This window comes from Mustela erminea, chromosome 1, assembly GCF_009829155.1.
Source record: "Mustela erminea isolate mMusErm1 chromosome 1, mMusErm1.Pri, whole genome shotgun sequence".
In the NCBI taxonomy this organism is placed as follows: domain Eukaryota; kingdom Metazoa; phylum Chordata; class Mammalia; order Carnivora; family Mustelidae; genus Mustela; species Mustela erminea.
This window is the reverse complement of record NC_045614.1, coordinates 99089815-99114264: the sequence shown is the minus strand read 5'-3', so window position 1 is coordinate 99114264 and position 24450 is coordinate 99089815. Positions and strand designations below refer to the sequence as shown.

Genomic DNA, 24450 nt, shown 5'->3' with positions numbered 1-24450 from the left:
ATCCCAAAGGTATGAGCTACAGGGAGCTTCCAAGTTGAAGAACAGGTGAAAGTGCTGGGAGAGTGACATGCCCTGAGAAAACATGACCCTTCCTATGTGCCTTCTTATGTGACCCTTCCTATGTGCCTTGCCCAATATTAACTCTCCATCTGCACCCTTCATCATAGCCTTTCAGAATAAACAAGTGAATGTAAGTGTTTCCCTGAGTTCTGTGAGCCATTGTAGCAAATGAATCAAGCCCAAGGAGGGGGTTGTGGGAACAAGGGTTCATAGCCTTGACTCACAGTCAGTCAGAAGTACAGAGAACCACCCGGGGTTCGCTGTTGGCATTTGTAGTACAGGAGGAGGTGAGACAGACAGTCTGGTGGGGCTGAGCCCTTAACCCGTGGGATCTGACGTTATTTTCAAGCAGATAGTGTCAGAATTGAGTGAAATTGTGGGACTCCCAGCTAGTACTGCAGAGGATGGCTTAGAGCTGGGGAAAACTGCTGACATTTGCTGTCGGAAGTGTTGTGAGTATGGAAAGGAGAGTAAAGGAGAAACAGACAGCAAGAATTTTTCCTACACAGCTTGTAAGCGGAATAATTTAATCAATTAAGCTCATAAAGCCTATTTACTATAAGAAACTGCATTTGTTCAAATAAACTATTGAGCAGAAATGGAATTGATCATAGCTGTAAATGATCTTACCGGCACTGTGATCATTAACCCACTCCCTGTAAATGAATTCACAGACCCCGTGTTCAATTAACACATCCGCATACATACTACACGGATTTTATTTCTCTACCATAGATGAAGAAAAAAATTTAAAAACGTTTCCTCTGATTCATCCAAGCAGCGCGTGTGTCCTCATTCCTCCACAAGTGAAGGGAAGGACTGGAGGTGAAAGAAAGGAATGAGAAGGGGAAAAATGCTAAGAGAAGTAAAGAGAGAGGGGAGAGAAGATACATGGGACAGTAAGCCATCTGACTGCCAGTCAGAGCTGTGCCTCAGGATCTCTCATCTCAGATCAGTCAGGTACCATCAGCCAGAACTCTGGAAATCCATACAAAAGAACCCCATTTTGAAAGTAATTAGCGAAGTTAAAGATTTCTAATTTGCGTTAACCTGAAATGGTGGGTTATTAGGAAAGAAGTCAAGAACATTCGAATAATATGGATGGAGAATGCCAAGCAAACAGGGAGGGAGATAGACATAAAGGAGGGAAAGGCATTTAGCTTCAGACTAATGGAAGGTGGAATTTATAATAACGGTATAATGATCAGTTGGCTGGGGGCACCTGGTTGGCTTAGTCGGTTAAGCGTCTGCCTTTGGCTCAGATCACAATCTCAGGGATCAAGTCCTGCATCAGGCTCCCTACTCAGGAAGGAGTCTGCTTCTTCCTCTCTCGCTCCCCCTGCTTGTGCTCTCTCTCTCTGTCAAATAAATAAATTAAATAAATCAACAAATCAATAAGTAAAATTAATATCGACTGACTTAATTTCGTTCCTCAAGAAACCATCACAACTTTAATAACATGGATGTATTATACTCAAGACTTCCATGTCATATAGTGAAGTAGGAGTACAGCAAAATAAATTGGGGGGTTTTTGAGTAACAGCATTGGAGGAGACAGAAGACAGCAGTTTACATTGCAACTAAAAGCCTACCTAACCTTAGTAAAAAGGGTCCTTTTATGTTCTAACCTGGCTCACTAGGATTCTACACTGGAGTTGGGATCCAAAGCCCATGTACAAACAGAGAATTATTTAGACTTGCTTTGCTCTCTAGGACTGTATTTTCTCTCAAGAAGTTCAGGATGTGGTATCTCACTGAAAGTAGATTATGCTTTTTGGATCTCATAATCCAACCATACATTTATCTAGCATTATAGGGCATCCTACTTTGACATGACATTTACAGTGAAATGCTATATGTACAGTGAAATGCTATGCAACCATCAAAATGATAGATAAGATATTTAATGACATGGGGCAAATAATACAGATATGTTACAAAAGGAAATTGGATTATTAAACTATAAGGAAAGATGATGACATTTTAAAAAACTTTACATTTTATATATATACATAAAAGGAAAATGTACAGTGGAATAACTTGACCATTAAGATGATGTTTACAGGAAAAATTAATAACATGAGAGTAACACTTATAATGTTAAACAAAAAAGGTAGATATAATATTGTGTAATTAAGTAAGTGAATAAAGTGTGACTTTGACTTTGTTAAAGGTGGATGTAGAAGAAAGGAGAAGGGAGAAGAGAACATAAGAATTTTGGCAGTGGGGGACACCTGGGTGGCTCAGTAGGTTTTAAAGCCTCTGCCTTAGGCTCAGGTCATGATCCCAGAGTCCCAGTGCTCTCTGCTCAGCAGGGAGCCTGCTTCCCTCTCTCTCTCTCTCTCTCTCTGCCTGCCTCTCTGCCTACTTGTGATCTGTCTGTCAAACAAATAAATAAAATATTAAAAAAAAAAAAGGAATGTTGGCAGTGGTTTCCTCTGAAATGTTCCTCTGAATGTTGCAATTATGAGTGATACAGTATGGAGAAGGGAGTTATTTTCTTTAAACTTCCCTGTACTCCTTTTAATGTACATCTGCTTATTTATGATTATGTAAACACTTCTTAAATGTCTTCAACTCCTGATAAGTAACGCTTCAGGATAAGCTGCTAAGTATTTCAAGAATTTACCTAACTCTAGTATAATAGAGGGAAGAGATGAATCTGAAGGGCCACCATCTGTAAAAAGAATGATAAATGCTCAGTGCCCTCCAGAAGGTGAGACAGTGACCAGCAGGCAATAGACACAGAAGAAGAGATTTCAACTCATGTGTAAACAAGAGTTTTCCCATAGTTACAGATGTCTTGGGATGGAACAAGTTATCCTTAAGATGAAGAAGTGGTCAAGCAGAGACTCGAGGGCTTTTTGCCCTGGGAGTACGGATGGGTGAGGAGAAAGAGGAGAGGACAGTGAGCTTAGATGACCTCTAGAGTCCTTTTCACTGCTAACATTTCATCAATGTATCAGTCCTTCACTCATCTATACGGCTTCTAAGATGGTCCCCGACAATCTCTGTCCACTGGTGTCCAGGTCCTGTGTAATTCCTGTTTACACTGAAAGAGCTGATCTGTGGAACCAACAGGATGCTGTGGAAAAGGTGGAGTATGACTCAGAAGCTAGGTCACAAAAGACATCATGGCTTCAGCCTGTCTCTCTCCTGAATTACTGGCTGTGGAATACCACATCATGAGCAATGTAAGCAGCCTGGAGACGACTATGGGGAGAAAAACTGAGGACTTCTGTCAACCAGCAAAAACTCTGTAGCTATCTGAGTGATTTATCTTGGAAGCAGATCTTCCAGCTCTAATCAAGCCACTGCAGAACACTGCATCCCCTGCTGACATCTTTATTCATCTTTAGGAGAAACCCTAAGTCAGAATGACCCAGCTAAGCCACACCTGAATTTCTTATTCACTAAGCCCTTAAATTTTGTAGTAAGTTGTCATGTAGCATCAGATAGTGATACAACACATTTTTACCTGATTTACTCCATAACAGATTTGATTCAGTCATTCTAGCTGAACTATAGCTACTAAGTACTTCTTCAGGGGGGCAAAATTCTTAGCGCTTACAGATACACATTAGCAGCCTATTCATTTAACAGTACAGTTGAGCCCAGCACAGTTTAATGTCTTAACATGCTCTATTAGAGCAATGACATCTTGGCTTTAAAGAGATTCGTCTTATTTCTTCTCTACTAGATAAAAGTAATGTGCTCTTTGTTCTTTGACACATTTGGTGTCTGTAAATAGTTGTAGCTATAATTATGTCACCCACATTTCTTAGCTTCCACCCATCAGTATGCTCAGAAAAGAGGTATGCTACAAATTGCAATAGAGCATTCTTGAAAGGCTGTTTTCAGCATTTTAGCACCTAACAGAGACATTTTTATCTACATAAACAAGCCAAAGGCAAAGACAAAAATTCTATAAATTTGTTCTTATAAATAGACAACTAAACAATCTCTTAGAGGTTAAAAAAAAACCATTTTTTAACACCTAAAAGTTATGAGATATTCTGGGTAAGCTTGATTATCAGAGAATACCACAAATAGACTTGGATGTTGTGTATCATCTGTGACAGAGTCAAAGAGATCTGTGGGATTGTGAGGATTCTTTGACGGAGGGGTAACTAATCTTGCATGTCCGCATGTGTAGACTCCTGTAAGCACTCGTACAACATAAACATGCTTTCTCCCATTGCTGTCTGGTGTGGAGTATTTATCTTTAGCAGAATATTTGGCATTAACAGCAAAATAGGTTCCTTGTCCATAAGCTGCTCCTATAAAGAGAAAGACAAAAAGTCTTCCTAAAAACAGAAAATTATCACAGTATGTAGAACCATGCCCAAACCTGACACATTTTTTTAATGTCATTCTTGCCCACCCAAGCCAGTTTTCATCATTTCTACAATTCACTCCCTCTAGCCTAAGAAGGTTGCCAGCCGCCTTTCTGGTGAAACACAAAGAACTCTACCCTGATAATGACAAGATGGCTGCCGTCTATGGTTCTACACTGCTTGGGTGTGAACAGTCAACACTAGAGTTCTCATTCATCTCATTCTAGTCAGCCAGATTACTTGCTTCCTTACCATTTTTCCCAGCATAACTGCGATTAAAGCCATGCTCATTGACATATGGCACTGAGTCTGCATCTGTCCCATGGAACAGGATTCTCTCATTATCTGTATGGCCATTCTTCATGTCCATGTGGTTTTTCTTTATCTGGTAGCTCTGCCAGATGCATACATTCTGTATCCTTTCAATCTACAAATGACAAAAAGCAAAATATTTTGAAAATGACTTTAGAGCTCAGTGTATTGTGTTTGTTGTGGATTTAAAATAGCAAGTTAGAGGTGAAGGAGGACTGGAGGAGGGGAAAAAGGAAAAAGAAAAGAAAATGCAAATCAACAGCCAATTAATTCAGAGAATAGGTAACTTTCTGCTTTTATCTTTTTAAATATTTTATTCACTTATTTGCCAGAGAATGAGAGAGAGAGAGAAAAAGCACACAAGCAGGGGGAATGGCAGGCAGACGGAGAAGCAGGCTCCCTGTTGAGCAAGGAGCCCAATGCAGGACTCAATCCCAGGACCCCGAGACATGACCTGAGCTGAAGGCAGACACTTAACTGACTGAACCATCCAGGCATCTCTGCTTTCTGCCCTTAGGAAAAGGCTAGGTTAAGAGTATCTATACTTTGTAATAGTGCTTATTATAATCTATTTTATATAATAGAATTTATGTTATATAAAAACATTTGCCTATGGATATTATCCTGAATTCCTGGAGATTCATTCACATTCAAATTCTTATTCAAGGGGCGCCTGAGTGGCTCAGTTGGTTAAGTGTCTAACTCTTGATTTTGGCATAGATTGTGATCTTAGGGTTATGATAGAATCCCATGTCAGGCTCCACACTGGGCTTGGAGCCTGTTTAAGATTCTTTGTCTCTCCCTCTCTCTCAGCTCCTCCCCCATTTCTCTCTCTCTCTTTCCCCTTTATAAATAAATAAATAAATAAATAAATAAATAAATAAATAAATAAGGGGTGCCTGAGTGGTTCAGTCAGTTAAGCATCTCACTCCTTTTTTTTTTTATTTTAAGATTTATTTATCTATTTGAGAGAGAGAGAGAGAGACAGAGACAGAGACAGAGACAGAGACACAGAGTACAAGCAGGAAGGGCAGAGGCAGAAGGAGAGAGTATCTCAAGTAGACTCCATGCTGAGCCTGGAGCCAGAGGTGGGGCTCAATCTTATGACCATAAGACAAAACCAAGAATCAGATAGTCACTGACTCTTGATCTCAGGTCAGGGCTTGATCTCACAGTTGTGAGTTCAAGCCCAGTATTAGACTCTATGCTGGGCGTGGAGCTTACTTAAATAATAATAATAATCTAAATAAATTAAAAGAAAATAAAAACAAATTCCTACTTAAAAATTTGTAGACATTTGGTAATTATTTCCTTAAGTCCTTCTGATCTCTAAAACCATTCCATTGGCTTCTTCCAACAACAGTTCTCCTCCATTGCTCTAATTATGGTCACAAATCACCTCATAACTCTAATGACTATTTCTTTCTAGACTCTCAATAGCATTTCAAACCATGAATCATCCCCTCCTTGAAATTTTGTCTTCCTTTAACTTTTTTTTCAATATATCATTCTCTACTGGTTCTCCTTCCTTCTAGAAAATGAATCTAATATATACTCAGTAATCATCTATTCAAGATATTCTAGATATTCAATAGATGATTACTGAGTATATCTACTATGAATGAAGCATGTGTTGGATCTCTGAAAGAAACTTTCAGTCTAGTGGGGGAGAAAGACAAGTAAAAAAAATCTCTGCCTCTCAGAGTGATAAGGGGTTGGTAAGGAGAACACAACACAGAGTATGAAAGCAAAAGAAAAGGATCCAGGTAATCTAAGTCTAGGGAAAGAGGAAAAAATCCGAAAGCATGATGTCCTAGAAACAAAAGAAGAGAGTTCAAGAAGAACTGTGTGCACCCCCATGTTCACTGCAGCATTATTCATAATAGCTAAGATATGAAAGCAACCCAAGTGTCCACTGATAGATGAATGGGTAATGAAAATGTCACACACACACACACACACACACTACTATCCAGATATGAAAAAGCAAAAAATCTTGCCATGGACCTTGAGGGCATTATGCTAAGTGAAGTAAGTCAGACAGTGAAAGACAATTACCATATGAGAAGAACTGAGCAGTTACCTATATCAGGTGTTGAGGAGAAGTCAAGTAATAAAAGCAGAAAGGAAAGTTGTTTTGAGACAGATGAAGACCTCAAGCAGAGTGTTGAAATTCTGCAAAGGGGAATGCATGAAGGAGTTTACTGGAAGAAGCAATAAAGGATTCCAGGCACCTGGAGAGTCCAGCAGAGGATGGCAACCAGGAATTAATAATGATTTTATCTAGGGGCAGCAAGAGAGAAAGTATATTATGGAATTAATCCAAAAGTGAGGTGTTTCAACATGGGTATAATAGAAGAATAAGAGCCAAGAAAGTTGGCCAGATATTGGGTAAACACAATCGAACAAGGTTCTTATACTCTCAACAGCTTTTAATATCAATGAAGCATCTCCTCCTTTAAATTCTGTCCTTTCTGCAGGAGTCTCTCTCTTTGGATTCTCTTTCTTTCTCAGGAAGAAAGTTCATTCTGTAGGTATTGTGTCCTACGATATGCTAGGCACCAGGATAGGTAATGGCAATGCAACTCCTACTTTAAGAACCCCACTGTCTAATGGGGGAATCAGGCACATGAAAGCTTATGAAAGCACAATTTCTTAAATGCCATAATGTGGTTGAGTACACAGTTTTATGGAAGTAGCAGCCAGATTTTTAAATGACTAGGATGTCACACCCTGCTCTGATAACAGGGTATGATAATGACCTTCTAATAAACTCCTGTACTTTGCTGGCTAAAATTTTTATGCAGCATGGTGAACATTGTGAGAATCCCTGAATATCCATTCTAATTCATTCCCATTGTACAGCAACTGCTGGTCTGGGTGGAGTTGGACTCACTACAGTTCTCCACTTAAGTGGAGAATTAGGCAGAGCCTAAGTGGGTCTAACCAATCAGGGTAATCTCATGATGGGATTGTACAATGATGGCATTTGATAGCCCAGGTCCATGCCAATCAGCAAATAGCACTCTTGGGACATAGACTGGTTGGAGTGCTCTGCTCAACTCAAAGCCTGGGACTCTAGTCCAGTGGTTGTGTCCCTTCCATGGGTTGTGAATGGAGGAAGCAGAGACCCCTGATTGCCACACACAGCCATCCTACAATTATGAAGAGAGTCCAGCCTCTACATGAAGCTGACCCTGTGGATGGCAAAGCCAGAGAAACTGGATCCAGCTATTCCAAAGACCATCCTACTTCTGGACATTTCTAATACATTTCTCCTTGTTTAATCAGTTTGAATGGGTTTGTTTGTAAATTGTAAGTGAAAGTATCCAAACATATAAATGTCACTTTGGGGAATATTCTTCATTACTGTTAACGAATGAACCATTAGATTTGAAATCTATGGAGGTTGAGTTAGTCTAATTAAAATAAATATAGTAAGGTACAAAGGAAGGAGGAGTGTTATTTTAAAAAGATGGCTTTCATGTTAGTAGTTCTTTGATAGTTAAAAGAAGTAATTTTTTAAAAAGAAGTAATTTTTAAATAAAATATTACCTTCTCTATTTTGTAGGAAGGACAAGTCTCAGAGAACTTGTCCTTTACGGTGTCATATTCTGGCTGTCCGGGGAGTAGCTCAATCACACAGGATAGCTGCTGATTCATGTCAGCCCAGTGTTCAGGAAGATTACCTGAAAAGTCAACATTTGGTGAAAACACAATATCCATTTCCAGGGATCTCTGAAAATCAGGGTACTTCCTATGCTCTTATTTCACATTCATCTAATCCTGGTCTTTTGGATAAGAAAAAAACAAAACAAAACAAGAAAAGCTACACATTTCAGTTGCTGCTTTTATCCATTCTCAGTTGGTAAACACAGACGGAATGAACGGTTCTGATGTTAATATGACATATATTAACTAATGCCCTAGCTCAAGTATTTAGGTATAATTTCATTCACTATAGCTTGAAATTATAATTTCCCCAGAAAGCTCTATGGAATTAATTCCATAAGAATTAAGTAACTGATGTGTTGGGGTTCCTAGGTGGCTCAATTGGTTGAGCATCCAACTCTGGATATTAGTGGGGTCAGTCTCATGGTCATGAGTTCAAGCCCCACTGTGGGCTCCATAGTGGGTGTGAAGCCCACTTTAAAAAAAGTTTTTTAAAAAACCTGATGTGTAAACATGAAAGCCAATTCATCAATGTTTTCATGTTTATCAGTTTTATTTATTGTGGTTATTATTTTTCTTTTGAAATGTGATTACCTTGTTAAAGATATTTAAAGACGTTGTTCTATAGCCTACCTTCTATTTCCAAACTGGAGAAAGCACCATATAAAGAAAACAGCGGAAATACTAAGTAAACACTTTCACATAAGGTGATGATGCTCAAAATTTTCCTTTGCTTTCCAATGGCCTCCAGAACCTTCTAATACATTGAGGCTACACACCAAGTTGCTGAGATGGCATGACAAGTAGAACTATGGACAGACTGTGTTAGAGAAGGAAATGCCAGAAAATGGCACAACACCACAGGTAAAGGCCAAAGGATTTCTCCTTACAAACAAAGCCAGAATTTACTCATTTTTAGTGCAAGATATCCAGGGCTGGGAGAGCAACCAGGTACTCTCTTCCTGTTTAGCAAGTCCATCCAGGGAATGAAGTTCTGTTCACAAAGGCAAGCATCAAAGCCTAATCCGGAAGCGGTCTTCAAATTCTACTTTAAGAGTTTTTCCTGGAGAAGGTTCCCACAGCAGGATGTGTAGTGTGTGCCAATTAAATTCTTTCCATTCTCCCACTGTCCACTCCCTCCAAAGCTTTGGCCTAGTAATGTGAAGTCCTAGGTCTTAGAGTCTCCTCAAACCTGCTACTTTCTTTTCTCCAAATACAAAGGCAAGCCTGAGAAGCAAGTCAAGTTTTTCTTTGGGCTCTCTCTTCCTTTCATGTCATGAGGTTGCAGAGCAGAAAATACCAGGGCTTGGAATCAGAAGACCTGCTCAGCCTCAACCTGTGCCCAGCCACAGGGTATGAAACAAGTAGTATCAAGTTTGAGTGAGTTTTCATTTTCTCTTTTGTAAAATGGAACTGATAGAATCTGCTCTATTTGTCACCTCATGGGATTGTTTCAAGTTTAAAATACAATAAAGGTTGTAAAAACGCTTTTAGGGAATCCTTTACAAACATAGTTATTATTCTTAAAAAAAATAATTAAACTTGATATTTTCTACATCCTAGAGGCATTAGTATTTAAAGAAGGAGTAAGGAGCACCTAGGTGGCTCAGTCAGTTGGGTGTCCAACTCTTGATTTCAGCTCAGGTCATGATTTCGGGGTCATGGGACCGAGGTCAGTGGCAGGCTCTGTGCTCAGTGCAGTCTGCTTCAGATTTTCTCTCTTTTCCTCTGCCCTTCCCCACCCTTCCGCTCTGGCACTCTCTCTTTCTCTCATTTTCCTCTCTAAACTAAAATAAAGAATCTTTAAAAAATAAAAATAAACATAAAAAGGGAGGAAAGTTTAAAGACAAGGGTATATTCTTGAGATGAACAACTTAAATCACACCCTTAAACCACACCAAACTGCGCTACTTATTCTGCTTGTGGACAGAAGGTGTCCCTGGACAATTTAGAGATGAGAAAGCTGAGCTCCAGGAAGGCTGAGTACTCACATATCCAATGTTACGTGGAAGGCCACCATCCAAGGAAGGAAAGGATTGTGTTCTAGTGACGCTCAGCCCAGTGCTTTATCGGCGGTAACATGATGGCTACCTTTTTTCAAGTGTTTACCAGGTACCAGGCACTTTCCTGAGTGCTTTTCCTATAAATCTCTTTTAAAAGATAAAGCTCAATCTACTTTTCCATTCCTGATGTTTGGGGTAAATGCCCTCCTACACCTCTCCTTGTGCAGCCTGCCTCAGGTTCCTCTCCACAGGTAGGGGTGGGACGACACACCAAGAATCCTGGCTCTGCCTTCAGCTTCGTTCTCTCCACCTTCATAGTCTCCATGGATAGTTGGAGCCACACTCCATGACTTCAACTCCCACCTATTTACATGACTCCCAAATCTGTGTCTCTAGGGTGTGATATTTAATTCGTGCCCAGTAACAGTGCTCTGAATCAATGAATAGCTTAAATGTGCTTTGGAAAAGCAATTGTGTATCATTTGCTCAAATGAAACTCCAAGTTGTCCTCTGTAAGTTCTCTTTAAAGAAGTCCACAAGATGAAAAAAAAAATCCACATGATAAATTCTTACTAAAATCCAAGTTTATCTCTGCCAACAAACTTGTTTTTATCTGACATTTTATCTGTATTATTCCTTTCATCTAACAACAAAGATTATGTAAGGCAGTTTTGTTGTTGTTTGGTTTTGCCCCAAGTGCCATTCATTGGGTCACTGGTCTGCACATTTTACTTATCTTTTGTTTGCTTGTCTCTTATTCTTTCTTTTCTTTCCTTTCCTTTTTTTTTTTTTTTTTTTTTTTTTTTAAGAGAGAAATGAGCAGGGAGAGCAGAGGGAGAGAAGGAGAGAGAATCTTAAGCAGGCTCCACGCCCAGGGCAGAGCCCAACCTGGGGCTCCATCTCATGACCCTGAGACCACATCCTGAGGGAAAATCAAGACTGGAACATTTAACTGACTGAGCCACCCAGGTACCCCTTCCTGTTTTTTAAATTTCAGAAGTCATTTTAAATTCTTGGTGTAAGCAGGGAGTGGATGAACCAGTTAATTTGTATTTAAATACAAATTTTCTTCTGCAAGGACCTAAGGGGGAAATGTTAATTTATATATCCCTTGGTACTCTAGTAGGTATGTGTTATTTTTAACCATCCAGCAGCCTCTTCCCCTTCTTCTGTTAAAAGCATCTTGAATTTCCTTTGGTGAACAACTCTTCCTCGTTGCTTCGGAGTGATCCCCTTCAGTTCAAGAATAGAGCATGTGACTCTGGGTTGGCAGATTTGTATAATTCCAGTTCCCTAGCTGCAATGATGACCTAAGCTGATTCAGTCGGAAGGAATTTCTGCCTTATGTGAACAGCTCTGTTCTCAGGCATCACATTCCTGTGATGAGTATATATTACCCCCGGATATACCTTTTCCTATTGGATCTGACTGTGTAGGCATATGGTCCTGAAACTGTTAGCTGCCATCTTTAACCATGTGAAACCCGAGAATAAAGACAACACAGCTGACAAGAGAGTGAGAGATGAAGAAATTCAGATGAAGAAGAGAGATGAAGAAATATATATATAGATTATATAATATGAGCACCTGGATCAAACTGGCCCTGAAGCCAGGTATGCCTGGACTTTAATAGTCATGTGAGTCAATTAATTCCATTTTTCCATCAACCAGTTTAAATTGGATTTTCTATTACTTGCTATTGCAAGAACATTAACAGACCCAACTGCTATTTTCATTTTTATTTACTTTGTGTGTGTGTGTGTGTGTGTGTGTGTGTGTGTGTGTGTAGCTCTTACATGTGTTATATGTGAAGGCACATTGAATAGTTATCAGTAGGTTAAGTATAGAGAGAACTGAAATTCTTACTGGCAGGGTCAGGCAATAATTTCCAGTTTAGAGACAGCTGCTGATGACAGGTGTGCTTTATCACTAGTAAAACCCACACTGCTCTATGAGTGAGTGCCCAAAATGGGCAAAAACCGTGATTGCAAGAGGAAGCTGCTTTTCTAGTTATTTTCACAGCAGTACAGAAGCCTCAAAATGGGGAAAGAGGAGCAGGTCAATAGATACTTAAACATTATGCATAAACAACCATCTTACAGAGAAGAAACTAGGAATCTGCCTGCTCAGGAAGTAGTACAACCAAATGGCCCTGACCATTCCCTTCTTCAATCTGCTTCCATTGTCAGGCTAACTTGTCTAGTGGTGGATAATCAATAAATAAGTATCGGTCAGCTGGTTCATAGCTACAAGGAGCACTGAGGGTCGATAATAATCCATAATTAAATAATGAGGTAACTGGCTTAGGATTTTCAAAGTCCATCCCGCTCTTCTGCTTTCTCATTTCTATTCTCTTCCTGTTCCTTTGCTATTCCTGCTTCCCAGGAGTGATTCTGCCCTCAGAATAATTGGCAGATAGGAGGCTGCATTCCATAGTTCTTGTATTTTCCCACATATTATAGGAGGCTATCTGTAGAATCCTAAAACTGATAAAACAATGAGCATTAATAGCTACACATTTGCTAAGGGATAGGAGAGATAACCCCATGATTTTCTGAAGAAGATCATTTACATGCAGTCTCGAAGCGTGTGGGCTGATGGACAGGTGACGTGGACTTCTTTCTCTTTTTCATGTTGTCATAGAATACATGTAGCAATTCCAATAGAAAGATGACAACTTTAACTCTCCGTAATGATGGGATGGGATGTTTCCTTGCGAAGTCTATAACAGCACTGATCATATCATCAGCAACTGTGGCTGGGTTTTTTCCAGCATTTCCTGAAAAAGAAACATTTTTTTAAGTGACCAAAAGAAGCTTTAGCTGGTGTTAGTCAAGTGATGAAATCTGGCAAACATGGGTTTTGGTGTTGAGACAGAAGCAAGCAGCCCGACAGCAGAAATGGATCTGGCACTCCTAGCTGGGTGTTCGTGTCCTCTGGCTGAACACAAACAATTTCATAGAATATCATCTGATGTAACCACTCTGTGGCTGTGATCAATTTAGCCCAGCACAACCACTGAATAATCATGTCTGACCACAGGCAAAAACATGAACACGATCCAAACCACAAAAATGGCCAAACATTCCCCATCTTAACTAGTAGGAGCAAGTGCTGCTTCATTAATAATCACAACTTTGGCCATTTTCTTTGCCTCTTCCAGGTAAGATATCCAATCATAGAACCATGCCTGCTTCCTCAAAGAATCCAATCCAGAGCAAAACCCCATGTACTTGAGACTACCACAAAGTTACCCAGCACAAGCTCAGATCTACTAATAGTCCTTAATGACCTCTTGGTGAGATGCTGCATGGTTCCTCATAGTGTGTGCTCCTGGTGGTCTTGAACTGTAGGGCACTGGCAGCACAGAGAACAGACCATGTGATCCGGGTGCAGAAGAACTGGGTTCATGTCCTGGCTCTCCAGTGATTAGCTGTGGGATCTTGGCTAAGTCATTCAATTCCTCTCATATCAGTTGGCTAGGGATGATAACAAACTGCCGTAATTGGTGGCTTAGGCAACACAAATGTATTTTCTCACAATTCTGGAGGCTAGAAGTCTGATATTGAGGTTTTGGAAAGACTGATTTGAGTTCTCTGAGACTTGTAGATGGCTGTCTTTTCCTTATGTCTTCATATGGTCTTCTCTCTGTATCCGTGGATTTCTAATCTCCCAACTAACAAGGACACTGGTCATACTGGATTAGGGACCACCCTCATGACCTCATTTTAACTTAATTATCTCTTGAAAGAACCTCTCATCAAATATAGTTACATTCTGAGGTACTGGGAATCACAGCTTCAACATATGAATTTGGCAGGGAGAACATAACTCAGCCCACAACACCTCCAAACTTCAATTTAGTCCATTTTATACAATTGCGGTGATAATAGAAGTAATAGCTCATAGAGATAAGAATGTGGCAGCTAACAGTATAGTAATTAAGAGCATAATGGTAACCAAAAAAAAGTGTAACATAAAAAAGCAATGTAAAGTTTGAAATGTACAGACCACGCTGCCTGGGTTTGATCCTCACTATGTTGCTGACTAGCTATGTGACCTTGTACACTAATACTTCAAATTCTTATCTGCAAAATGGGGAAACTAAGAGTCATGGGTAGGTCTAGGTTTTAAAGGGTTTAAAATTTATACACCTCCGAAAAAGAACACAAAATAAAAACATAAAACTATATATGAAAGGGACTATTTATAATCAAAAAAGAAATCACAATAAAGTATAAATTTTGAAATTTTGAAAAACCATATTCCTACGTCAACTTTCCTTAGCTATATTCCAAAAATGCTCGCAGCCTTTCCAATGCTCAGTGTCAGGAAAAGTCTGAGAAGTCAAAGTGAGAAGAAATAGTGATCCTGACCCACAGAGGTTAAAAAATCTTACTTTTGAAACTTTATGAATTATACGATCATGTGATGGCATTTTTAGGGCCCTCCCAGGCCCTTTTAAAAAGCTTGCGCGACTGAGCGTGAATGAATCAGGGAACTGGTCATTAGCATCACCTTCAACTAAGAGCAACTTATTGTATGCTATGAAAGAGATGAGGAGGAAAAGTTTTCCTAGAAACTGGGAATAGGATGGACCCGAGCTTCTTGCTTAAGGAATGCAACTGCATCCTACTCGTGACTTTATGCCTCAGAACTTGCAGCAGGCCTGGGAAACAGCCTTTCAATCTAATAAATGTGTGAATGAGAGCCAGCAGGAGATGCTGCAGTCAACCCAATAGTGGACATATTAAAGGTTTGGAAACCAGAAGCAAGGCTGACACTGAATAACCCCTGGGAGAAGACTAAGCAGAATGTGCTGACTGTGGGGTCTGGGGGCACAAAGAAGCAAGCTGGCAGGATAGCCAGAGCATCGTGGTACCACTGAAGGAGGAGATCAGAAAATGGGACAACTCAGGAAAGGTGGCTGTTTGCAAGGGATGATGAGGATGAGTTTGGATTCTTCCATAAAGTCTCTGGTAACAGAAATCTGCCAGAGGAGATCCGGGGGAAGGAGAAATGCTGATCCGAGAGTCCGTGCAAAAAGGGTAACAGATACAGTAAGAGCAAACAAATCACCCAAAGGAAAAACATGAACAGTAAGAACACCATGGCGTTAAGGGCCAAACATGCAAAGATACCTGGGGAACATACAATAAAGAATAAAGATGTATTAAAGAGGCATAGGCCCCAGAGATGGCCCTCCGGGTCTGCAAGTTGGCGGACTCTCTGATTTACATCACTATCGCTGCCTGGACTCAGCAATGAATTCACTAACAGTGAGGCAGAGTCTAAAGGAATGTGGATGATTCAGAATCTTGGATTGATGAGAAGCTACAAACCTGTTCCGATGGCCGGAAGGGAAACAGAAGTGTACTTCCTCTGCTCACACTCTTCTAGAACAGTGGAGACCGTTTCCCTGACATCATTTTCCCCAAGAACATGGATTATTATCTTGCACATCAAGTTTCCACCTTGTGTAACTATAAAATCTCTGTGAGGCTGTGCAGCTGGAACAGGGAAGAAAGGAAACACACAGCAGTTACTTACAGGAAGCGGCAAGAGGATCACCGAGCCATGAAAGCAGCTGCCGTTGTACAAAGCTGTGATGATTTCTGAACAAGTCCAGCCTCCCTCCATCTAGCTGGTTTCACTCGCTGGGACTGTGCCAGGCTCATTTTCTGTACAATCAGGATTCTTTAACTCGACAACGACATTGTTGAATATGTGGGGTGCTATTCAAAAGCACTCTACCTCCTTTGGTCTACTCAATCCTCAAAACAAGGCTATTGGTAGGTACTATTTTGTCCATTTCACAGATTCAACAGAAGCTCAGAAAGGTAAGGTCCACAGCAAAGATTGCCTGGGATTTGAACCCAAGCAGTCAATGTCCAGACCTCTTAACCCCCAAATTGTTGTCCAGAAGAGCAATGTCTATGCTTATTCGGCTGGATTCGTTTTTCAAGGAGAGAAAAGCAATGCATTTGGTGGTGTGCAAGAATTGGAGAATTGAAAAAAAAAAAAAAAGAAGAATTGGAGAATTGGTGTCCAAGAACACCTCAGACCCACCCAGGTTCCACCCTGACTCATGTCAGGTAGACGATGTCATATCACAAGTAGAACAAGGTTGGGGAAAGAGAAAGATGACTTATATAGCACTTTAGGCAACTCTTCCTGTTCCTTGTCCTGATGCTCACACCCACCTGCAGGGAAACCATTACCATACTCCTGCCTGGTTAATAGAACCCAGAACTAGCTCACAGATAAGAGAAAAAAAGCTCTTATAGATCAGATGGCAGGCTCAGGATCCCTCAGTAGGTGGTGGAGGCTGGACTACTAGGAGCCACGCCTAGGCTCTCTGTTTAATAGTTAGGAAAAGACAGGTGGGATGGTGAAAGGGAGGATTACTCCCCAAAGCCATAGAGTCACACCCCCTGGATCTGCTCTCCCAGAGAATCCACCTCTTTCCAAAGTGCTCACCACTTACTCCTCCTGTAGGTCCTATTACAGTCTTCTCAGCCCTCTAATCTCCTAGGGGTTGTAACCAAAAGTAACATGTAACCATACCTAGTACAACACATTCATTTTCCACAGCTGGTCCGGCACCTTCTAAAATTGCTTTTGACACCCCTAAGTAAGAAAAAAACATTAAGTTAAAATTAATTAAAATAAATTAAACTTATTTTAATTAAATGTAATATTTAATTAATGAAATTAAAATAAATTTAAATTAGTTAAAATTAAAAGCATTAGTTCAAATGCAATGCATGATTATAGCTTTTGTACATTAGACTTTTGTCCAGCTCACCCCTTTGTGCATAATTCATTGATGGCCCCCACAGAAAAAACCACCGTTTCCATAGCAACTTTCATTCAGGCTGAGTAATAAACACTCTGAACTACAGCGTGAGGAAACTGCCCAATAGTGGACAGTCCCCTGTGTCTGGAGCTCTACAGGCTCTATCTGTACAGGGATATTTTTGCAGTTATTTGAAATTTTTTGCATTCTACCCTTATTATTTCATAAAGTTGAAAAACATAAAAATGAAAGTTCAGATACTAATGAGAAGCATGGAGCTCAAAACTGAAACACCACTGAGCATTTCACAGAAGTTCTGTGGTTTTTGTGTTATTTTTTCACAGGTAGACACACAGCTGGCTGCCTTCAGTCCTGTGAATCTTCCGGTCGAGGCTGGAGCTTCACCACCTGGTTATTGCTGGTGACGGCAGGGTTGAGCGGTCGAAAGCACAGCCTATGCATGTGACAACCTGGGTTAGGGTCGCCTCTGCCACTTACTGGCTAACATGGGCCTAGTCAGTTCCGCAACTATTATAGAGTCTGGCACACTACTCCCCTAACATGGGTTATTTGAACATTGAAAGAGACAATGGATAAAAGATGCTTCGTGCAGAATCTGGCCCACTCAAAGCATTGAATAATTTTTAGTAATTTTATCATTATAAAGATCAATCTATCCTCTATCTATTTATCTACCCATCATCTATCTAGGTCTCCTTGATTATATATGTATGTTATGAACTGTCTGTCTTTTTTTTAAAGATTTTATTTATTTATTTGACAGAGATCACAAGTAGGCAGAGAGGCAAGCAGAGAGAGAGAGAGGAGGAAGCAGGCTCCCTGCTGAGCAGAGAGCCCGGTGTGGGACTCGATCCCGGGACCTTGAGATCATGACCTGAACTGAAGGCAGAGGCTTAACCCACTGAGCTACCCAGGCGCCCTGAATTGTCTCTTTTTAAGAAATACCTTTTTGGGGGCATTTGTTTTGGTCTCTGACTTTGCAAGAATGGAGATTTTCCTCAATTATCAGGTGACACTCACCAGTCCATTCCTATTCAGAGTGAGTGTGGGAGCACCCTGAAAGGAGGCTTGCTGGCCAGGAGGCTTTAGTGTAAGGTAAGCAGGTGGTAAATACTAGACGTCAGGGCAGCTGGTTTCTCTCCAGAAGGATCCTCCAATCTCAGAGGGCATAAACCCGTCTGCCATTCCGGGAGCTGCACGGGGACGGGGCTGGACCTCACTGCTCAGTACGGAAGCTTTCACTTGAGCACTGTCTAGCTCCCACTCTCATCTCACCTGCTGTTCTAAGTCCAGAATCTCTCTGGTTGGTTTCCCCACAGAATAAACCTCCCATCTCTGGCCAGGGAAGACCAAGGGAAATTACTGGGGCACCAGATGGATGGAGAATAGAATAAATGGGTCTAAGTGTTGCTCATACAGAATTGCATCTGATTCTGTTTCCATATTTTCCTTGTCCCCTGCCTTCCCAGGTACCTGATGCTCCAACTTCAGTGTCTCTAGGGACTACCATTCTCTCCTGCATATTCTAAGTTTTCACCACTGGCTAGCTTCTTCTCATATTCTAAAAATACACTGCTGTGTCTTGTTCATTATTGGTTTTCCTCCAGCTCTCTTTTTCCTTTTGGGTTTACACCCTTTTATTTCCTTTACTGTTGCTTTCATGGAATTTTAAAAGAAGGCAGGTAAAAATGCCTATGTTCAACCTGTCACATTTTACATAATTGAATGTCCTTTATGTCTGCATTTGTGAATGACCAATACATTGGATGGATAGTCTACATATTCACTTCCTACATAGTAAATGCTGTAGTATTTTGCAGCTTAGAAAATACTGTAACTTCTCTTTCTACTTATGTTTTATCTTACCCTTTTAATTTAAAATTTAATACTTTGTAATAAAAATATATTCACATGAGAGTACATGTATGCAAGTTATACACAAACAGACACGTGGGGAGGACATGCTCAAAGACGCTCCTTCACTGGAGGCGCTCAGACATTCCAGCAAAAATCAAGAAAAAGGGGTTGAATTTCATTTCTGGGTTAGTGTAACATAAGGAAGATTATAAGAAGTGAGATATGAGTGCCAACTCAGTTATATAGAAAGGGAAATAAAAATAAAACAAACTTATTATTAGAGAGGAGAAGGGAGTTGGGGGAAATTGGAAGGGGAGGTGAATCATGAGAGACTATGGACTCTGAAAAACAATCTGAGGGGTTTGAAGTGGCGGGGGTGTGGGAGGTTGGGGTACCAGGTAGTGGGTATTATAGAGGGCACGGATTGCATGGAGCACTGGGTGTGGTGCAAAAATAATGAATACTGTTATGCTGAAAATAAGTTAAAAAAATTAAAAAATAAAAATAAAAGAGGGAATCTAAAAATAAATAAATAAACAAATAAAAATAAAACAAACTTATTAAATTAGAAGTGTGGAATTTTGATGGTTCAGAGCTAGAAAGGGGACAAGAGCTAACCTAGACTAAGTCCAGTGCATGGCTCCCACCTCATCTTCACATTGCTGTGCCCCATCTAATCCTCCGGGAAATCAACATTTGACAGGCAGAGAAACTGAGGCTCAGAGGGGATAAAGTGATTGTCCCAAAGCCACACCATGGTAAGTGGCAGAGCTGGGATTCAAACCCAGGTCTTTCTGATTCCAGGACCTACATATGTCTGACAACACTCTTCTACTCGGGCAACATTAGCCACAATTTCCTTCCCACACACAAGTCATGTTAATAGTTACAATCGCGTACATTGCTTAAATAAAGTACCTGATTTCAGATTAAATGTTCTTGTCGTTGAGTTTACAATCACATCTGCCTTTTCTTTGCTAATATCTCCAGTAGCAATCTGGAAAGTAATTGCACCGGTTTTCATTCCATATGAAATGATTCCAGGGCTGGAGATAGGGCTGAAGGCCCCTGAAAAAAAAGCAAGCAAACAAAAGAGTAGCTGGAGAATGAACAACAAGGGGCCACTGTTCTCTTCCCAGTCTTCTTTCTTTCCACCTACATAAACCCAAACTGTACCGAGCCTGGTTGGGTTTTCTTTTTTAAGGAAATTAAAAAATAAAGCTTCGTGGCAGGAGGAGGCTCAGTTTCTCAGTTAGATAGGATGAAGCAGGAACACCTGACTGGACCGTCAGCTTGTCTGCAAAAGTTGCTGCCGCCTCATGAGAAAGGCATGAGGAAGGACGGAGGGCCAAGTATCCCCTCCTGTCATGCTCATGTCTCTGGGAAACTTTTTTTCAAGCTTTTCTGAGCTACGACAAATAAATATTTAAGGTGTACAATGTGACTCTCGAGTGAACGTACGCTGTGAAATGATTGTCCAGTTGGACTCACAGCACACCCATCATTTCCCACAGTTACCATTTTGTGTAGGGAGTGTGTGTGCGCGCGTGCACGTGTGAGTAGTGAGAACGCCCGGGATCTGTTCTCTTAGTGAGCTTCAAAAATACAGAACATTATTATTAACTCCAGCTCTATGCTGTGCATTTAGTCTCCAGAATTTACTTGTCTTATGACAGAAAGTATGTCCCTCCAGGTGATTCTTTTATATCCATTTTGCAGAAAAGGGAAATGGTCTCGGTGTGGAGGTCATTTGTTCAATTATTTGGGGGAAGATTTATTTTTGTTTATTTGAGATAGAAAGAGAGAGCACATATGCACATGTTGGAGCAGGGCAGGGGGCCAGGGGCGTGGTGCAGAGGGAGAGGATCTCAAGCAGACTCTGCACCAGCATGGAGTCCAACACGGGGCTCGACCTCACAACCCTGAGATCATGACCTGAGCTGAAATCAGGAGTCAGATGCTCCGCCAACTGAGCCACCCAGGCGCCCCCATCCAAGGTTAAGTAACAGCTCACTAACTTCACATAGGAGCTTTCCTGTGGCTTCGCATCTTGCTGGCATAACAGGATCAAGGCTGCTCTGAGGAAATCAGCCTATCAGCCTTACTGTGTTGGCATAATGTTACTGTCCGCTCTGAGGCTTTATAACTTAGCTGTGCCTTTTCTATTTGTCCCTTTCAGTCTCCTTTTCCATGTGATGCAGTGGCAAGAGAATCACCCACCCAGGAGGCCACTGTATAGATTAAATTATATATATATATATAGAAAAGCAATCAGAGAAGTTTAGTGTGCATCCACATTTTAGTTATCTGTGTGTGGGTGTGTGGTTCTTCAAGACCTTTACTGGATGGTTCCCTCAGAGCGGGAGGACACATGCCCAGGAGGCTGTGGGGGGGGGCACTGCTCTCAGCTACCCACCCCTCCATGGAATGAACTCTGGGCAAGACCCAGCTGCCCGTGGTCAGCGTGGTGGACGGGCTCCAGCACCGTCACCTCTGCAGGGTCACAGCTTCTTGATCATAAGCACGTGAGCCAAAGGCATGTGGAGGCAACAGCAGTGCTTCAGACCCAGCCTGTCCAGGGAGTCCCCCCTCTGTGCACTCAGCCCACAGCAGCCCCAGGTAGGCCTTCACTTCATGCTAGAATCTTGCTGCAGGTGAAGCAGCACACGGGGATGATCAAGGAAGGTGCAGGGTGGTCTCCGCTCTCACCCCAGGCCACCGCCCCCCTCTTCCATCCTCAGTTATCTTTCATTATCCTATCTTAGAAACTCTGGCCTCATTACCAGATTTGGTTCACATCTGGTACGGTACATGTTAGATTGCTAGTTTGTGCAAGCATACCCCAAAGGCCCCCGTTAATCACGGTCTTGAAAGTAGAGATCCCATCCTCCCTCTATATTCCCACTAAGCAGAACATGCAGAAAAGCGTGTCGTTCAGTGTTCAAAGTCAGGGGCTGGGTATGGGGGGAGGTGACCAGCCCTGTACATCCCTCTTATAATGGTGACTGTCCAAGAGGCAGACCTTGATCTCCTTGGAAACGCTGGCCGTGCAAGGAGGGGGACGGGCCCTTGACAGTTGTTAGAGTGAGTAGCTAAGATATAACAACTTGCTTTGTGTAGATCCTGGCAGTGGAGGCTGTATCCAGTCAGCCACTCCGGACTCCCTGCACGTAGTTCCGCTAGTAGACCTGTATCGCCATTGGTGTCTCTGGGTCTTTTCTCTGGACTCACTGGACAGGACCCACCCTAGGCTTAGAGTCTGCGGGGTGTGCAGCACGTATCCATATAACTTATTCTTTGTGTGCTCAGTGGAGCATGCTCTAACACCTCCTTCATCACTAATCTGTCCCGCATGTGAATTAGCTTTGTCTCCTTCTATTGATGTCAGCTACCACTGAAGAACCACTAGGCAGAGCAAAATATTTTCTGAGCAGAACAACTTTGCCAGACCTTGGTTACCTTCAGTTGTGAGAATCCTGTCCTTGTTGGGATTTCCATATGACCCTTTAGTGAATTCATCTAAAAATGCCTGGAAATAGAAAGAAATACAGTTACTGATTACAACAATGTTCTGTAAATATATTAATCCAATTCTTTGTAGCACTGATCACCAGACATCAATTAGAAACAATAGTTCTCCCTAGATTTCCTCTTACCCAGAGACTTTTTCATCACAGGATTGCCATCGAACCCAGGCATTTTCTCAATAAATACCAGTGCTGATTTCTTTTATTTCATGGGAAGACCACAATTCTATCCCAGATGCCTGAGAGTAACTAAGAATTCAGAAAAGAACCTTATATTTGCTATCTTTTTAAAGTGCTAATGTTCGTAATTTGTAACAATAGCCCTTAAAGTCAGATAACAAAAAGGTAGTAACTACTTTTTTTTTTAATGTTTTATTTATTTATTTGACAGACAGAGATCAGAAGTGGGCAGAGAAAAAAAAAAGGGGGGGGGCGCCTGGGTGGCTCAGTTGGTTGGACGACTGCCTTCGGCTCAGGTCATGATCCTGAAGTCCCGGGTCGAGTCCCACATCGGGCTCCCAGCTCCATGGGGAGTCTGCTTCTCCCTCTGACCTTCTCCTCGCTCATGTTCTCTCTCACTGTCTCTCTCTCAGATAAATAAATAAAATCTTTAAAAAAAAAAAAAGAGGTGGGCAGAGAAGCAGGCAGAGAGAGAGAGGAGAAAGCAGGCTCCCCGCTAAGCAGAGTGCCCAATGTGGGGCTCGATCCCAGGACCCCGAGATCACGACCTGAGTCGAAGGCAGCAGCTCAATCCACTGAGCCACCCAGGTGCCCTGGTAGTAACTACTTCTGCAACCAGATTTAAGCCGTGCTACATGCTAGACACCACACAAAACATGTCAAATACATCTTTTCTTAGTTTCAACAGCGAGGTTGAGAGATGTTCTTGCCACATTCACTTGACACACAATAAAACCGAAATTCGGAGAGGTGGCCTCCCTCAGCCTTTAAGTGGCAAAACCGGAATTTAAACCTAGCTATACCTTTCTTCTTTGCACTTCTATATTGTTTGCATTTTTGCTATAATTATGCACAATTTATAAAATCAATATAACTTTTCAAGAATGAGAACCAGATTTTGGTACTCAGACTGGGCCAACCAGCTCTAGGTCAACATTTACAAGGCTGGTGTAGGGGGCTCAGTGCTTAGTTCATGTGCTTTGACTGCCTCTCTGCTACTGAATACTGTACTGTTATTTCTAGCTTTAGACCCTCACAGACTTCTACAGACGAGCTGTGCTCTATCCATAAAACCCTTAAATTCTTGAGGTTTCTCTTATTTGGTCTTTTCGCTATAAACAGAGCCATAACTTGGGCTTCATTCAGTCAGTGTTAAAATGTCTGGGCCACTTTTATGCCAATGACTTTCTGCTTCCTCCTAGGAATTTAAGTACAATTATCTTGTGTCTTGTTAACCTGTCTAGGAAGGACTGTGTGAGTTATCAGCATTATCTCATAAAGTCTTATGACAACCCCCCCACAGCAACCAACTCTTATGGACAGGGAAGTGAAAACATTATTATTTACAGATCCACAAAGACATCTGGTTGCACTTAGGTTCACTTGTCAGAATGATGAGAAGAGATATGTAACCATACCTGTTGGATTTCATCATCACCTAGATGTACCAGCAAGTAAACTTTTTGTAAGGCTTTCCGCCAGCTTCTGCTACTAAATTCGAACAATTCCGAAAGAATTAGGTTAGCAAAAATAGCTTTGGGAAATCTCAAATTTCCTGTTCCAATCATGGGAAATACGATGGATGAAAAAGATAACTCTTCTACAGTTGCCAAACATTTCTTGATTATATTTGCCATGATCTGAAATGTACAAAATACATTCATCTAAGTTAGGGCTTAAGC

General features: G+C 41.2%; 1 protein-coding gene across 6 annotated transcripts in view; it reads right to left on the bottom strand.

Moving 5' to 3' along the window:
• Nucleotides 1-2417: 2417 nt before the first annotated feature.
• PARP15 (poly(ADP-ribose) polymerase family member 15) overlaps nucleotides 2418-24450 on the bottom strand; it is a 55609-nt gene continuing 33576 nt past the window's right edge. For 5 of the 6 annotated variants that reach the window (XM_032335019.1, XM_032335006.1, XM_032335025.1 and 2 more), the window contains 9 exons: nucleotides 24187-24408; nucleotides 22512-22590; nucleotides 19980-20129; nucleotides 16952-17014; nucleotides 15727-15894; nucleotides 12957-13163; nucleotides 8265-8398; nucleotides 4650-4824; nucleotides 2418-4340 (listed from right to left, as the gene is read on the bottom strand). In XM_032335019.1, coding sequence (XP_032190910.1) covers nucleotides 4051-4340; nucleotides 4650-4824; nucleotides 8265-8398; nucleotides 12957-13163; nucleotides 15727-15894; nucleotides 16952-17014; nucleotides 19980-20129; nucleotides 22512-22590; nucleotides 24187-24408 — 1488 coding nt within the window. In that variant the 3' untranslated portion in view covers nucleotides 2418-4050. The remainder of the gene's footprint in view (nucleotides 4341-4649; nucleotides 4825-8264; nucleotides 8399-12956; nucleotides 13164-15726; nucleotides 15895-16951; nucleotides 17015-19979; nucleotides 20130-22511; nucleotides 22591-24186; nucleotides 24409-24450) is intronic. The other variant, XM_032335001.1, reaches the window with a different exon arrangement.